Source organism: Cnephaeus nilssonii (assembly GCF_951640355.1).
Source record: "Cnephaeus nilssonii genome assembly, chromosome: 3".
Classification (NCBI taxonomy): Eukaryota; Metazoa; Chordata; class Mammalia; order Chiroptera; family Vespertilionidae; genus Cnephaeus; species Cnephaeus nilssonii.
Genome location: NC_137074.1, coordinates 54610098 through 54627095, shown reverse-complemented (window position 1 = coordinate 54627095; position 16998 = coordinate 54610098). Strand labels below are relative to the sequence as shown.

At 46.5% G+C, this 16998-nt stretch overlaps 1 protein-coding gene across 1 annotated transcript in view; it reads right to left on the bottom strand.

Moving 5' to 3' along the window:
* Positions 1 to 295: 295 nt before the first annotated feature.
* Positions 296 to 16998, bottom strand: part of MUC13 (mucin 13, cell surface associated) — a 28795-nt gene continuing 12092 nt past the window's right edge. The window contains exons 5-12 of the mRNA XM_079766306.1: positions 16930 to 16985; positions 13556 to 13719; positions 8829 to 8948; positions 8382 to 8502; positions 7652 to 7689; positions 6027 to 6108; positions 3033 to 3240; positions 296 to 1361 (exon numbers count right to left, since the gene is read on the bottom strand). Coding sequence (XP_079622432.1) covers positions 3033 to 3240; positions 6027 to 6108; positions 7652 to 7689; positions 8382 to 8502; positions 8829 to 8948; positions 13556 to 13719; positions 16930 to 16985 — 789 coding nt within the window. The 3' untranslated portion in view covers positions 296 to 1361. The remainder of the gene's footprint in view (positions 1362 to 3032; positions 3241 to 6026; positions 6109 to 7651; positions 7690 to 8381; positions 8503 to 8828; positions 8949 to 13555; positions 13720 to 16929; positions 16986 to 16998) is intronic.

Below are 16998 nucleotides of genomic sequence, written 5' to 3'. Positions count from 1 at the left end.
AAATGCCTTGGGTCATCCCACCGCCCCTGAGGAGGACAGCAGGTGTCAGTCTAGCATGCCATGTGTCATGGTTGCTACCGAAAGTGAGACTTCCTGCGGCGTGTGCAGCACCGGAAGCTCCGAACACAAGGGACACGAAGAGGGACGCCATCTACCAAAGACACTTTATTTGTTACCTTTCACATGAACAGTCAGCACCAAATAATAGTAACAACAAATAAAAATAACTTGCAAGGGGACCAGACATTAGACATACATAAGGACACTACGGACATTAAAGAAAGGCCGTGCGGGAGGTGGCTTCTTGGGTGTGTGGTGGCCACAGCTAGGCCTCTGCCGCCAGGGAAGGCGGAGGCCTCAGTGAAGGGCCTCTGGAACCTGCATCACAAGGCTGGACATCTGGATCCAGAGCACAAGCTCCCTCTCCCACCACCAGCCAGACAGCATGTCTGCAATTCCAACGCGACTTCAAGCTCTCGCCGCTGGGGTTTTTGTCTTCACACCTTCCCCTGGGCTCTGGGCCTTGGGTAAGGGATGCATTAGAGGAAGTGCCCATTTGCTCACCGACGAAGGGAATCTGAGGACCAAGGCGACCCGGGCACCTTGTCCTCACTCATCTCCCAGTCCAGCTGCCTTCTGCCGCTGTCCCTCCTGCTCCTGGTCATGACTTTCCTCCCTGCCTCTCTCACCTACTGGCATTTCCAAAACTCTAAAATGCACCCCGCGGTGGACACTGCTAGTCCAAGCCTTCCAATTCACAAAAAGGTCCTGGATTCCATCACTCCTCCCAAACATCCGAGACATGTCTGCTTTCTGTCTTCCTGGTGTGAGGCCATGTCACAGGCACCGGCAATTCAAGAGCAATGCAATGGGATAGAAGAACCTTAGAGGTGGTGTCTCTGCCAACGCCCCGGCACCCCCACAGCTGCTGTGTGAGCACCCCCCAGAAGTGGGTCACTCATCTGCAGGCGATCAACTCAAGAGCAACATTTCCCCAGGAGGAAACAATCTTGGGAACTCTCCTCTAGATTAGAAATGGTTATTGTTGTCCACCAGGAAAAAAATATATATATACACCAAACAACAAAAACCCTAACCATTGTACTGCTTGGAGAAAATCAACTGTCTTACAAGTGCTAATAGCATCTGAGTGCCTTTAATTTCATAGGGACTTAGATAGCAAACAAGCTGTCGTCACTGCAAACATTCCCGACGTCCACTCAGAGAGGCTGGATGTCAGATGGAAGAACAATACCAGGCCAGGTCTTCACTGCTACTCACTGCTCCATCAGTCTCTTGGTCAAAGTAAACGCTCAGACACTGAGTTAAGGGCCCTGGATGGTTCCAAATGTTTTACCGTCCTGGACAAAAAGAGAGAAAGGAAGAAGGAAAAGGAAAACTCTTAGAAAAGCAGTGTCCCAACAGAAACATGAGAACATTTAGATGCATAAATTATTAACATTATTTTGATGAACATTCTTTGAATACTGTTTTTAAAATTAGAACCTGTCCCTGTGTTAGATCTTTGTCCTATGAGCTAGGATGCGTTTTGTCCATTTCATAGATGAGAAAACAAATCACTTGTCTGAGATCACAGAGCTAGTAAACAGGAAGGGCAAGGCTTTGAACCCAGGTCTGGCTGACTCTAAACCCCACACTTATTCTACCACTAAAGGGCTCTCTTTAGAGGTTTTACTTAAAGTGAGGTCTCCACTGATAAGGAGGAAAGGAGGTTCCTAATGAGTTTGGTGTTTTGGGTTCACTTCAGGTGGGGCCTACAGGCACTCCCCAAGGACATCCGTCTGTGGCTATTGCTGGCTAGCCCGTGTCTGACCCAACGTGGTGCCTCTTGTGCAAGTCATCCCTTTGTACTCACATTAATCACTTAGATTTCCTTGATAAGGAAAGTTTATGCACAACATAAACCGTAGGATTTCAAAATAAAAATCCACGTTTTCCCAACATGTTCAGATCCTCAAAGGGCAGTGTGCTCACCTGGGCAGCCTGCAGAGGTGAAACGTCCCCACGAGACCTCGGAGCCTATGCCCGCCCACCTCAGCCACCTCCAGCCCCCTCTGGACCCTCCTCCTTAATCCTCTATTTTTCTACTCCTCTGGGTATGCCTCACCCTCACCCTTTCTTCTTTCCCTTGCTCCCCTTTTCTTTCCTTTTTAGCAAAAAGAAAAAAATAATTTCTTTCCTTGCCTTCATTTTCCTGGCTCTTCTCTGCCCCCCCCCTCCCCCGCCGTGTCCTCCTCCTTCACCATCTCTCCTCTGTCCACCTCAGCCCCTTGGTCATTCTCTCCATGAGAGTCGCCTCTTACAGGCTTCCTCCTTTCAGCATTTGCTTTGGATCAATTACACTGAGCAACACCAGCTACAAATCCAATGAGTACAAGCCATTCATTCTCCTTGACAGCCCTTCCATGGGAAATACAGGACCACCAGCCGAACTTGCCTTCTCTCTTCTCTTTAGAAAGTGATCAGCTCAGTTGGTTGAGCTGGTCCCATGCACTGAAGGTGATCAGGTTGCCTTGAAGTCAGGTTGCGGGTGGGTGGGTGGGGGGGCACATGGTCTGACTGGAAAGGATCCACAGAACCATGTTTACCTCCAACAGTCCTCCTCAGGCCTGGCCTATGTCCTGGGTCCTTAAACAGCCTGGGAATTGTAACAACCCCCACAAAACCACAGGGGTCGTAACCATAGAAACTTGTAATTTCAAGGGACCTTAAGGGAATCTAAATTAAGCTTTTTCTTCTTCTTCTTCTCATTATTATTATTATTACTATTATTATTATTATTATTATTAAGGAAATAGTTGGCCAAGGAATTAAGTGATGTAGCTAAAGTCACAAAGATGGTCAGTGTTAGGGACCAAATGGTGGCTATTTACAATGACAGAGAGCTTGATTAAAAAAAAAAAAAAAAGGCCCTTGAGGCAGCCAGAGCTTGGTGAACATACAATAGCCAAGTCCCTACTCTGCCCTGGGGCCTTGCACTCAGGAAAGCCAAACCAAGCCCACTGACTCACCTAATAGTCGGGGCGGGGCATGTTTCTCTGTGAATAGGGATTCTGCGAGTAGGGATTCTGCGCGGGGCTGTCCTTGAAGGTGGCTCGGACTTTAGGGAAGATGCTCCCTTCTGCTCCGAGATTGCTGAAGCCTGTTGTCGACAGTCTCAGACTCTGAAAGTCGTTCTCAATCAGGTTCTGTTCTTCAATACCCTTATTCTTCTTTGATCTGTAATTAGTAACGGGAATTAGGATCTGACAATAGCAGAAAGTTCCTGAAAGCAAATGTTAATGCCAATACTCTTTTTAAAAAACGTTTTAAAATTTGCAAATATTTTAAAATTTACATGTGAATTGCCAAAAAAATTGCAGAGTTCTCATACATCAGCGCCCAGATTCCCCACTTGTTAACATTTCTGAACCATTTAGGCATAAGTCGAAGACCTGATGTCCTATTACCTATAATATTTCAGTGTAGAGTCGGTAGTAAGTCTGAGGACTGTCTCCTCATAAGCTTCGTGTAACCATTAAAACCAGAGGGCTAACACGGATTCGACATTACCATCTAATTCCACCAGGCCATGTAGATTTCACTAATGTTAGCATTCTTAAGTGTGCTTTTGAATTATTTATGGAAATAACAATAGAAGTCAAAGAGAAAAGATGGTTTGTGATACATTTTTCCATTCAAGCAAAGTCTATGTCTATAGAAGCACCTCAGTGAAGGAAACAAGTTCAAGGTATACAGGTCTCACTACCTTTCCGTATTGGCCTCTCGGGGATAAGCATTTCAAGCCAAGTGAAGTTCTTGCAAGTGAAGGAGGCATCTACCCCAATTCATCCTGATCGTGACCCTATTCTTCCTTCTGTTCCTCGGGCCCTATTCTTCCTTCTGTTCCTTAATCCTCTATTTTTTTAGTAAACAGGAAGGGCAAGGCTTTGAACCCAGGTCTGGCTGCCCCTGCAGTGCCCTAGACCAGTGGTCGGCAAACCGCGGCTTGCGAGCCAGATGCGGCTCGCGAGCCGTGGTTTGCCGCTCTGTTGACTAATGAGTTTGCCGACCACTGTCATATACTACCCTTTACCTCTTTGCACACAATTGTCTAATCCTCACAGCTTCCAACTACACGGTAACATTTAGTCTAGTCCAGTGGTCTGCAAACTTATTAGTCAACAGAGCGGCCAATTGTGGCTCGCGAGCCGCATGTGGATCGCGAGCCGCAGTTTGCCGACCACGGCCCTAGACGATAGGAGTAGGATTTGGGGACAGCTGCATCCATGATGCCCACAGGGCCCTTCCAGGGTGACAGTCACTCTTCCTCCATCACTGAGAATGTCGTAAGGGAAGACCCACTCACTCTGGACCCTAATGGCCAGCCCAGCCCACCATAGAGCTCCTGCCCTCTGACAACTCCTGTCTCAGGGGCCTGAGGAGAGACTTTCTTTCCTTCCAAATGGCCAAGAAGTACCCCCTGGGGTGTGTTCCCAAGAACCAGGAATCAGGCTGAGTGAAGAGCAAACAGGAAGAAGGGGGCATGGCTGTACCGGGCCACAAGGTTCCACAGCAGCCCCAGCGGGCCCTGGAGGCCCAGCACAGAGAGCTGGTCTTCTCTTAAGCAAGGAGGAGGCAGCCATGGGCCGTGATGGGAATGTTCCGGCCGTCTCCCTGGAAAAGGGACGGATCCAGTCCCAGTTCCCAGCTTTTTGTCCTTATAATTGTCTCTGGGGAAGAGGGAAGAGGTAATATCAAAGTGAAATTTTTAAAAAGGGCAGAAACAAAATATTCTAGGAACCTACGAATCTACGTATCCTCACACGTAAGAGTGCAAATATATTTTGCCAAAATGTAAGGTATGAGCTAAATGTTCTTTTTAAAAAGTAGATTGTTTCCTGTTTAAGTGGCTCACCACTTGGCACATTTAGGATGGACGGGATGGCCCTTGCCGGTTTGGCTCAGTGGCTAGAGCGTCAGCTCTCAGACTGAAGGGTCCCAGGTTTGATTCCAGTCAAGGGCATGTATGTTGGTTGCAGGTTCCCTGGCTCTGGTTGGGGTGAAGCAGAAGACAACCAATCGATGTGTCTCTCTCACAACATGTTTCTCTGTCTCTCCCTCTCCCTTCCGCTCTCTCTAAAAATCAATGGAAAAAAAAAATACCCTCAGGTGAGGATTAACCAAAAAAACAAAAACCAACCAAACAAGAATGGAATGGTTAATAGCATTCTCTCTCCCTGCTAATGAAGGGAACTTTAGGGTATCTAACTACTTGTTGAATAAACGAATGGGCCCTACTTAAGTTCTTAAGAGCACTTAAGGCCTCTAGCTGAGAGAAAACGTTTCTACTTAAAACCCAGGGGCTCCAGTTGAGGCTATTTTCCATCCTCTGCAGCAAAGTCCTGGCCGGGGACTGACTTCATGGAAATGACATTTGACAACATCAATGGAGTTAAATACTGTTCACAAAGAGTTTTTATGACACAAGGAAATGGCTGCTATGCCACATTACAGTGTTAAGCAAAAATAACTTCAACAAATACTTTTTTAAACACAAAGGACACAAAATTACATAATAATAAAAGTGTAATATGCTAATTAAACTGGACAGCTGAAAGACCTTCCGGATGTCCTTCCAGACAACCTTCCAGATGAAGCCAGGGCTGCGAGGGCTGAGCCCCTTGCATGAATTTCGTGCATCGGGCCTCTAGTATGTATATAATATCCTTTCAAAAGATAGAGAAAAACCCAGAAGGGTATATGCCAAAATGTTAGTTGCCTCAGAGTGGTGGGTTTTGGGGTGGTTTTATTCTGCTCCTTTAGGCCCTTCTCTATTTTCCAGACTTCCTGCAATGATCATGTAGCGCTTATGTAATCAGAAGGTATGAAAAAACATTCCATGGTTTTAGAGAAGCCTCGCCCACGTCCCTTCTCTTGCCTGGGAAAGGCTGCGTGTGTTTTGCAAACCAGAGTGTAATGCCGGTGGCGCTGTGCCCCAGGACAGGGACCCTTCCATTCCATACCTCAGGAAGATAAGTGCAATCACCATGCCAAGAATGAGGATGCCAGCAACGGTGCCCACGATAGTGAGAATCAGCTGAAATTCTGGAAGGGAAAAGAGAAGAGTAGGAGCAGTATCCTACAAGCAAACCCCCACTGTCTGTCTCCTGCACAGGTGCGTGGTCTCCAGGGGCTCACCCAATCAGGCTCTCAGCTCGGACCCCTCTGGGGCCAGCTTGGATGGGTCCCTCACCTCTCCCCCCACCTCCAAACCCCAACCGTATCTGCAGAACTCAATCAGAAGAGGCAGCCTTGCCAGATAAAAGACCAGAAACGCGAAGGCGGCCATGGAGGCCATGGGCTTTGTGGGGGATGGGATCTCAACCGAGGACCACACTCCCTCCTGAGCTCTGCTGCCTTTGGCTGCCCACCACACCTGACCTGGATGATAAGCTGGGGGGACCCAGTAGGTTGGAGTTAAGTTGTCCCTCATAGAGGAGATAGGCAATGGCTTGGTAGAATGGGTGAGGGGAGAGTCAACAGGTTCATTACCACCATCCTCCCTCTCCAGATCTGTTGTCTAGCTGAGCACTTGCAATATGGCTATGAGATGGCCGGTAAGTGTAACATGCCCAGTGGATTTCAAACACATTTGAAAAACACTGTGAAATATCCCGTGAATAATTCTTATGTTGATTACATGTTGAAGTGATAACATCTTTGATATGTGGAGTGAAATAAAATGTCATTAAAATCCATTTCTCTTTACTTTTAAAAATGTACTTAGAATTTTACAATTTTAAGTTAAATATGATGCTCACATTATGTTTCTATTAGATAGTGCTGCCCTGGACCCTTTCTCTCTCTGCAACGTGACGGTCATGTATGCCTCCGCCTGGGTTCATGGGGCCGTAGACCATTACACCTCCAAGGTCACCCAGCCTGACCTTCTCATTGTATAGGTGTGGACGCTGAAAGCCCAGAAGGAAGAAATGACTTAGTATATCCAGTTCTGCCAGCAAATATGTAGAAACTGAGCGCATTTCTCATCACTAACTTTGGAGCTGGCTGGAGGCCAAACGTAATATTTCCCTCATCTTGGATCATTTTGTAAAATGTTAAATATAAAATAATTTAAAATATTCTAGTAAAGTTAGTACTGTCCCAACCTGGTGGGTGTGAGGGGTGGGAGGAAATGAAGCCATTGAATTTGCAACAACAGATCCCAAACTACTAAGTAGCTCTGAAAAATATTTCAGTATTGAAATGTCTGGTGTCTAGTTCTCTCCCACAACCACAAGCACGTTTGGAATACACTGGTCTTTTGTCCTTTCTAGTAGCAGAAAAATGCATCGTTAAGCTACTGTAGGAAATGGAGAGGACGTTAGGATGCCCTTGGCTGACTGGGAACTTGTCCAGAGGTGCCTGCCCACCTCTTGGGCCGAGTTCTGTGACTTCCTACAGCAGAGGGGCTGCTGCCTGTGACCTGCGGGCGGGATGGGCTGGCACCACCCAGAGGACACGCTGCAGGCAGGTCCCTCCCTCTCTATGACGGAGCCAGAGGCTTTGGGTGGCCGGGCTGAATTCTGAATGGGATTAATGTTTGTTTTTCAGGTGCTTAACAACAAAGCAAGACTTTTATACTCACCGTCTTCACAGTTGACTCCACTGTAGCCAAATGGACACCTAAGATACAATACATGACAGGAAACCATGGTAAAGAGCGTGTCAGAGTTCCCACCCTGCCCCACGTCTTCCTTTCCACTGTTCTCTCATCCTCCCCTCCCTTGTTCTTTCTCCTGTTTCTCTCTCCTTCCCTATAGTCCCATTCTCCCGGTGAGCATCTTCCATGGAGCTCTAGAAGGTTTAGGGGGGGTCACATAATCCCAGGCAGTCTCATTTTCTACTGACAGAATACTCCGTCCCCTGATCTCTGGGAATATTCAGCTATCCCAGGGGAGCAGAACCCCAGAGGCATGGAGCATCGTGGGACCCCCTCGGGCTGGGAGGCCATGGGTCTCTGCATGTATTTGCTCCCCCGTGAGCTGAAGAAAAGGATGGATATCCTCTGAGCTTCAGTTTCCTCACCTGCAAATGGGGGAATGGCATATTTCTGACGGTGCTATTGTATGAGAGGTATCCCTAGGGTGGCTCCCAGCACATAGACGTGCTCAGAAACTACTGATGACGATGATGATGCTCTAGACTTCAATCTATAAAATGGGGCTAGTAATTCTTACTTCACATGATTGTTGTGAGAACTTACGCCAGGATACCAGCTTCCTGACCCTAAGCCATGTTGCAAGCTCTATCCTTATCCTTTACCCCATACATCAGCTCCAGCCATGGCAAGATAAAAAGGGAATGGTTTCTCTTACGCTTGGCAGCTCCCCTGGGCATCCTTCTGGTAGCCCGGCAGGCACACGCAGTCAGGGCTCCCACCGCTCCGCACCAGGCACTGCATGTTGAGCTCTGCATTGCAGTTATCAGGACACAAAGCTTCAAAACAGAGTGAATTCGGGGTCATCTTCAGAACCAACCTCTTTAACCCCAAAGTAATACGTCACGGAATACAATTTTTTCACATTTCTTTTTCTAGGCAAAATGAGGTGCTCCTGGGCTGTGCACACAGTGTGCCCCGAGAAGCTGCCCACGGGCCGCCGCACCAGCTCTTGGCCAAGCCCCCACTTCGGACATGTGTCTGGAGCCAAATGTCACAGCCCTCAGCACCTCGACACGTGAGCAGTAAAGTCTGTGTTTTGCAAATGTGACAGGAGAGAGGGCAGGCGCTGTGCAGAACATTTAGAAGCAGGTGGAACACTTACCAAGACACAAAGCCGTCTGTGGGTTGGGCCTTGACAGTCCCGGTTTGCACTTGCACTGTAAGACGTCCCTGCAGTCATCTTGCGCATTCTCACAACCATAGAAATCACACCGATCTTGCGCTGAGGGGCACAGGTAATTCCAAAATATATGTGTTGTTATAACTGTCTTTTAATAAGTTTTGGGATTTAACAAATGAAAATCTGGGATTCTAAAACCCGACTCCCCAATCCTCTCTTCCATGATAATTTCCTTACATTATTCAATTCAAATTAATTCCATCGAAAGCAGTGCAATTATGTTCCAGTTCAAGATACCTTCTGTCCCTCGCTCGATGCTGGTTCCACAAGGGACACAGTAGCTATATAACTTTTGGGTCCCATCTTTGTAGAATGACACGTTTGAACCCATAGAGAGTTGTTTCAAGCAACTCATAATTCAGACTTTAAGTACAATGGGACGTTAGGGGCTCAAGTTGCTAAAGGTAACATCATGGAGGAGATGGGAATTGGGCTGCCTTGAAAGATAGGGAAGATTTGAACAGTCAGAGGAGAGGCAAAGTCTTTCTAAGTAGAGAAAACAAGGCATGAGCAGAAGCAAAGAATTCTTGTTTAGGAGTAGTGGTGTTGTATGTGGGTAGGGGAAGGGCAGTGTGGTAAAGGGTAAAAAAATGGAAAATTCTTGGCTGTGCCATTTGGGCTCTTGGCTATGGGCTCTCTCTGTTCAATCATTTGATTTTTGGAGGGTCCAAGTTCCCTCAATCTATAAGATGGGGCGAGTAATTCTTACTTCACATGATTGTTGTGAGAACTGAGTGAGCTAACGTAAGTGCACGCCCACTGTCGGAGTCTCAACAAATCATCATTCTTTTGTTCATTCACAGGTGTAGCAGGGTTTGAATGCCAGGCTAAGGATGAGACTTTTATCCCATAAGCCTGGGAATCCATTGGTAGATTCTGAGCAGGAGCATGCATGAAAAAGCAATCTTTGAAGGATGTTAGTCTAGAATGGATAAAGAGGTGATATACATATACACAGTGGAATATCACTCAGCCATAAAAAGAATGAAATCTTGCCATATGTGACCACATGGATGGACCTAGCAGATATTTTGCCAAGTGAGATAAATCAGAAAGAGAAAGAGAAATACCATATAATTTCATGTATATGTGGAATCTAAAAAACAAAACAAACAAACAGAAACAAGCTCATAGATACAGAGAACAAATTGATGATTACCAGATGGGAGGGAGAATGAGGGAGTGGGTGAAAAAGACAAAGGGATTAAGAAGTGTTAAGAAGTGCAAATCGCCAGTTATAAAAATAGTCACAGGGATGTACAGCACAGCACAGGGAACATAGTCAATAATACTGTAATAACTGTATGGTGGTAGATGGGTACTAGACTTATCAGGGCGACCGCTTTGTAAGGCATATAAATGTCTAATCACTATGCTGTACACTTGAAACTAATATAATATTGTATGTCAACTGTAGCTGAAAAATAAATTTGAAAAGAATGTTACTCTAGCCCTAACCGGTTTGGCTCAGTGGATAGAGCATCGGCCTGCAGACTGAAGGGTCCCAGGTTCGATTCTGGTCAAGGGCATGTACCTTGGTTGCGGGCACATCCCCAGTAGAGGGTGTGCAGGAGGCAGCTGATCAATGTTTCTCTCTCATCGATGTTTCTCTCTCATCGATGTTTCTTTCTCATCGACATTTCTAACTCTCTATCCCTCTCCCTTCCTCTCTGTAAAAAACCAATAATATATATATATTTTTTAAAAAGAACGTTACTCTAGAAGCAGATTGGAAGGCATTTGGAATAAAAAGATAAACCTGAGATTAGACTAGGAGGAGAGAAGAGGAGGTAGAACAGTTATGTGGCTACTCTCTTCTAAACATCCCAGACCTGTCACAAACCTTCCTTCATGCTATTTAAAAATGCCTCCGATTAAAAGTCTAGAGCAGGGTCCTCAAACTTTTTAAACAGGGGCCCAGTTCACTGTCCCTCAGACCGTTGGAGGGCCGGACTATCGTTTAAAAAAAACTATGAACAAATTCCTATGCACACTGCACATATCTTATTTTGAAGTAAAAAAACAAAACGGCAAAAACACCCGCATGTGGCCCGCGGGCCGTAGTTTGAGGACGCCTGGTCTAGAGAAAAAGATCCTACAACTTTTGACACCGAAGGCAGACACCGTCTTTGCAGCAGAAGCGGGAAGCAGAAAAAGGTGTTTCCCCCTAAAAGTTCCGAGCCTCTCACTTCCCTTTGCTGGGCGTGCAGGCTGCTGTGGCCACGTCTAACTGGCATCCTTTGGTAATTTGTTAATGTGTGTAAGAGCGCATGCCTGGCCTCAGAGTGGAGAGATGTTGAGAGGAGTTGTCAAGAGAGAGTAATTCTCAAGCCGAGGTCAAATGGTTTCAAGTGTCCCAGGGCCTCAAGCCAAGGCGGTTACAGAGGAGATCTCAAACGAGAGAATTACACAGGGGACCCCAACTTTATCTTGAAGAATGCACTCGTTATTTTCAGCTGGCAACCACTCTGAATGGTCAGTCTCCATGCTGATGGGGCCCCTCGGCTTCCTCGCACTTGCTAGAAGTCTCATCTAGCCAAAAGCAGAGTGTATGCTAAGGTTCATCTTGCCTTGCTGACAATTTCATCTCCCAGGGAGTAGGGGTTGCGACTGCATGAATTGCTACTCTGCACCAAATTCTGGCCCAAGGAGAAATCGATGGGCAGGTAGTAGTGATGGGTCCCTTGGAATACAAGAACTAAGTGATAGCCAGAGAGAGGAGTATGACTTTGACAGAGTAAGAATTGGAATGTTCAGAAGGGAAAAGGTATAACTCTGTGGCACGAGACTCTGGAAGACGAATCCAACTCGAGAATGTTAGAAGCTCTGAAGATGTAATTCTAACTGTGCAGTTGCTAAATGAGCTGTAAAAAAAAAATGTGGGAGAGGGTCAGGGAATAGAAACTGGCATGGTTTGCACAGGAAGCTATCAAATGGGACATAAAAAACATGGAAAGAAGGTCCCAAAACCAAAGACAGAATATTACCAGTGTGAGAGGAAGGCTAGAGCCCCCAAAGAGCTCAATAAGCCAAACCCAAAACAACAACAACATCCAGTAACAAAGAGCAAAGGGATGAAGTGGGAAAATGGGTAAACGAATGGAGGCGTGTGTGTGTGTGTGTGTGTGTGTGTGTGTGTGTGTGTGTACATATGCGTGTGTTTTCCATGCTATAGGGGCTCAAGGAGAGGCCAGGCCTGCTTGGTGTTATGTTGATGGATAACATAAGACAAACAGAATGGCTCCCCAACTATTTTCTCCAGTCTCCCTGCCCGAAAATGACACTTAGATGGAAAGAGTTGAATGGACATTGCTGGCGGGACTGCAGCCCAAGGAGAGCGAACAGTAGGAGGAGCGCCCATCCCTTCTGGTAGAATTTAAATGTCTTTTCATAGAGCATTTACACTCCAGGTCCTGAGAGAATAGTGAGGGTCTTTGTGGAATCTTGAGGAAAGAGAAGAGGTGCTGGAAAGCTATAAATGAACAGGACTTATTTATATTTTCAGAAAGAGAAGTTTGGGACCGTAGGTCAAGGAGGTTACAATCATTAAAAAGTAAACATTTTAAGAGACTAAAGAGTTTTAGAAACATGGAAGAAAAGGACGAGGGAGGCAGGAAGGGAATCATGAGTATGATTGGGGGGAGGGGCGCAGGGAGAAGAGGACCTCAGGACAGGAAAGGACCCGTGTCAAATGCTGCAGACAAACCAACTGTGCCTCGGCAGACGCCTTTGGACTTGGCAGCCAGGACTGAGAATCAGCTGCACCCCGCTTCCACCATGGCTGGTATCTCTGAGATGGGGAACTTCTGATGACTGCTGTAATAGGGTCAATTTGCTCATGCCTTTCTGGACCCATGCCCTTTGCTAGGGCCTGACACACTGCTCTTGGTCATGTGAATTGCTTTGGCCATCACGACAGATAAGCAGAAATCTGAGAAATACCTATGCATTGAAACTTACTCTCTCGCTGCCTTTGAAACTCTTTAGGCCTAGCCTGCTGAAGGATGAGAGACTATGTGGAGCAGAGACAAACCATCCCGCTGAACCACCTTAGGTCAGTCAGCCCCCAGCTGACCCACCCAGCACTAACAGCAATTGCTTAAGTGAGCCCAGCAGAGATCAGCCACGCCTGGCCTAGATCAGCAGAACTGCCCGGCTGGGCCCAGTCCAAGTTCTGACCCACAGAATGATGGCATTGCAGTAAATAAATAGGCCACTAAGTTTTGGGGTGGTTTGTAACACAGCAAAAGTGAATTGTTACAGCAAGGCTATGAGTTTGTGTATCCGCCTAAAGGGCAAGCAGTAGAGGTAAAATCTCTCTAATCGCTTGGAAAGCTATAACTTGGGATAAAGTCCTCTTGTTTCACCTTGCTTCCTCTTTCCCTGTCCAGAGACTATTTGTCCAAGACTACTTTCCGAAAAGAGAAACAAACTGGTCAGTTTGAGGAGTTGAGAGAGAGTTAGAAAGGAGTAGAAAGCAAGTGAGAGAAGAAAGGGAGTAAGAAAGGACTTGTAAAAAGCCCATTCTTGGAGATCTGTAGATTCAGTTATCCAATTCCTCTTGCCCCCTTCTTACATATAATGGGAAAGTTTACAAAAAGGTAGGTAGGTGTTTAGGTAAGCTTTGAATAAAATTATTTCATACTTACTAGTATAGTCTGAAAAGGTATTACGGTTGTTTGCAACTGCTTTATCAATAGCAGTAGATATGGTTGTCTCATTTTCATTTGCGTTTTCTGCAAAAAGGTTTACTACTGTTACATCAACAAGCTTGTTACCAGCACGCATTTCAGATCTTGCCGAAGCAGGTATTCTAAAAATGAAATGAATTCGTCACTTGAGGAACTGAACACAAGCGTCAACAAATTGGTCTTTGAGCTTCCTATCCTCCCAAGTCTCCCAGTTCCAATCCTGATGCACAGATACAACCATAATTAGGGGCCTAATAAGGAGGCCTGGGGTTGCCATAGGATAGCAATTTATAGGCCCAGAGTTCTCTGCTCAATGTGTGTTCAGAGGAAACCTATGGCTAACGCAATATCCCACTGGAGGATCCTTGGACAAATTGTGGACAATCGTTTTTAGAATCTAGGAGCCTGGAACTAACCAGAAGTAGGACAAGTAACATCTGAAATAGTAACTTGTCACTGTCTGTAGAAACTTAAGAGTGAGTCTCTTGCTGAGCTGTTAAACCTCTAACTGGACTTGGAGAGAGACAGAGGGGAATGGGTCCCTCCCTGCGCCCAGAGAGCAGTCATCCATCAGACAGGGTCTGGGTCACTCCCAGGGGCTGTGGGAGACATGAGCATATAATACCAAACCCTATCACCAAATACGCAGTGTCCGCTATGGACAGGACCTTGTAAGGGTGTCTCTCTCTAATCAGCCCTGCATGTTGGATCCCTAAGCACAGCTGGGCCAACTTCTAATTCTTTCATTGCCCCAAAGGAATCAAGTGATACAACCACTGAGAAAAAAATAAAAGGACATTAAGAAAACTCCCTTCCTTGAACTTTGGCTGTGTATTTTTAACTCAGGATACATTTTTCCTGCTCAGCGTTTTTTTCTCTCTACCCCATTAGGACTGTGGAATAAGTACAGAAGCTCGAAAACATAGCCAACCTGCTTAGGAAAGGTTGATAGCCATGTTGGTTCTTCAGAACAATCAGCATAATCCAAAAACAGTTACCAAATTCTGTTTCTAGAAACCATGACCTCAAAAGCGAGTCCAAAAAAACCCAAATGGCTTCAGAATTCTTATTTTAACTTGTCTCCCAGGATTCATTTATGATTTGGAGCTGGCAAGGAATGTAGATGGAGTGGAAAGGGCTCCTTGATACAGTTATTCTTTATCGGTTAAAAAGTGTCCAGAAATCTATGGTATAAATTTAACAAAATGGGGCTAGGGAAGAAACGCCATCCGTACTTCATCCCTTCAAAGAATCTGAGCTTACACTCCAATTTAGGAGGCAAGACATTACACTCTGAGTGATGGGAGCCACTGTGCACTTAAGTGACACCAAAAGGTAGAGGACAAAAGACTAGAGCGCTGGGCTTGGAGTTAAGAGACCTGAGATCTAGACCCAAAATAGTCTCAATCTTCTGCGGCCCAAGACCCGTCACAGCTTCCCTGAGCCTGAGTTCCTGCCTCTGTCCAAAGAGAGATTTGAGAGTTAGAAAAATTCTGAGGAGCCTTCCATTTCCAACATTTGTACCATAGATACAGTTCTTGGGGGTTCAAAGGAGAGAGCATGGGATGGAGCCCAAGAAATGTCTTCCACCCTGGCTGGGTGGTCCATTTGGTTGGAGCATCGTCCCAGGCACCAAAAGGTTATGGGTTCAGTTCCTAGTCAGGGCACGTAACTAGGTTGTGGGTTCAATCCCTGGTCAGGGTCTGTACAGGAGGCAACCAATTGATGTTTCTCTCTCACATCAATGTTTCTCTCTCTCTCTCTCTCTCTCTCTCTCTCTCTCTCTCTCTCTCTCTCTCTCCCCCTTCTTCTCTAAGATCAATAAAAAAAAAAACACACATATCCTTGGGTGATGACTTAAAAATAAACAAAACACACATCTTCAAGTTAAAATCAGACTAGGGTGCATTCCCCCGGCCACAGTCCCCGTGGTGGAGGTAGCTCCTGGCCAGGACCCTGAGCTCACAGGTGAAAGGTTGCCTCTGAACACTGCTGGCTCCCTTTCAGTAACTCCATAAGAACAAATGGAGTTCGGTTTCAGGGAACCCTCCCCCCAAGTGCTTGTGGGACCAGACCACCATCACACTTGCAGAGCCCCATATGCTGGAAGGGAAGCTAACACATGCTGAAATCACCCATGTGCCAGGCACTTTGTGCACGGGAGCTTTCAAAGGCTACCTCATTTATTCCTCCCACGGTTTTAGGAAAGTCGATCAGGTGATCCCAGGTATACAGATGAGGTAACCAAAGTGCAGAGAGGTTAATACAACTGCTCATCCATGCAGCCAGGAAGCACCAAGACCAGGATTCAGGTTTGTCTGAAGCCATCCCACCTCACTTATCCAGCCGTGCTGAAAGCATGACCTCCCTGTTGTCCACTAAACCAAAGCGAATCCCTCCAGCAGCTGTCCCCTGTGAACTTCCAGCTTCAGAGCCTCTGTGTCAGGGCCCTGCCTCTCTGCCTGCTGCCTGCCCCTTGCCACGTGGCACTGTGCCTCCCATTAGACTGCCTGCTGGTCTCCTGGCTGCCAATCACACTTGCCCCTCATTCACCATCAGCTCAAAACTCACCAACGTCAGGAGGCTTTCTCTGAATTCTATGCATAAATATACACTGTATGGTATTCTACCAAGAAAGTGACAAAGCTTATAAAGATAGATGCAATAGTCAAACCATAAAATACGAACTCATTAGGGCTGCTTTTCCTGCACAACTTCATTCATCTTAGAGCATTCTTTCCTCGGGCTGCAGCACCTGTGTGTGAATGTGCTTCCGAGAAGGCTGATATAGAACCGCTAACTTCTTGAGAACCCTTCGCCTCCTTGTGTCCCTCAATAGCCCTCTACACTGGTCACTGCCTATTGATGTGCTCAACAAGTGCTTGTTTTTACTGCAGGAAGAGCTCACAACTGGTTCTTCAGTAGCCACAGGTGGGATGTGGGTGTTGTCTCCCTCACTCCCCCCATATGAGGGAAGAGATGACCATGAGCCACTCATTCTTTTCCTGGCCCCCCTGGAATGCACATTCCGGGGATTGACCAGGTGTGATGTGTTGGCCAAGGGGTCAAACCAAACCAGCGGATCCAGGTGATGCCCTGGACCATGCATGCAAACTGCTGAATGGCCAATCACAGACAGCATCTTGCTGTCCCCAGGCTACACTCTGCCCATCCACACCAAGGTCAGTGTGACATCAGGCTGACCACCTCTTCCTGACCTGTGACTTCCCACTGGCGGCCTTAGTGCGGCACAGGGAACTCAAGAGAAGATGAGAAGTCAAGCAAACGCACACCTGCCTCCAAAGTACCCCACCGGTCCATAGCAGCCTTACCTCACTTTATGAATCACCGTCTGTCCAAAATCCGGATTTGTAAATGCACCTTTGAACTGTGGCAGAGAA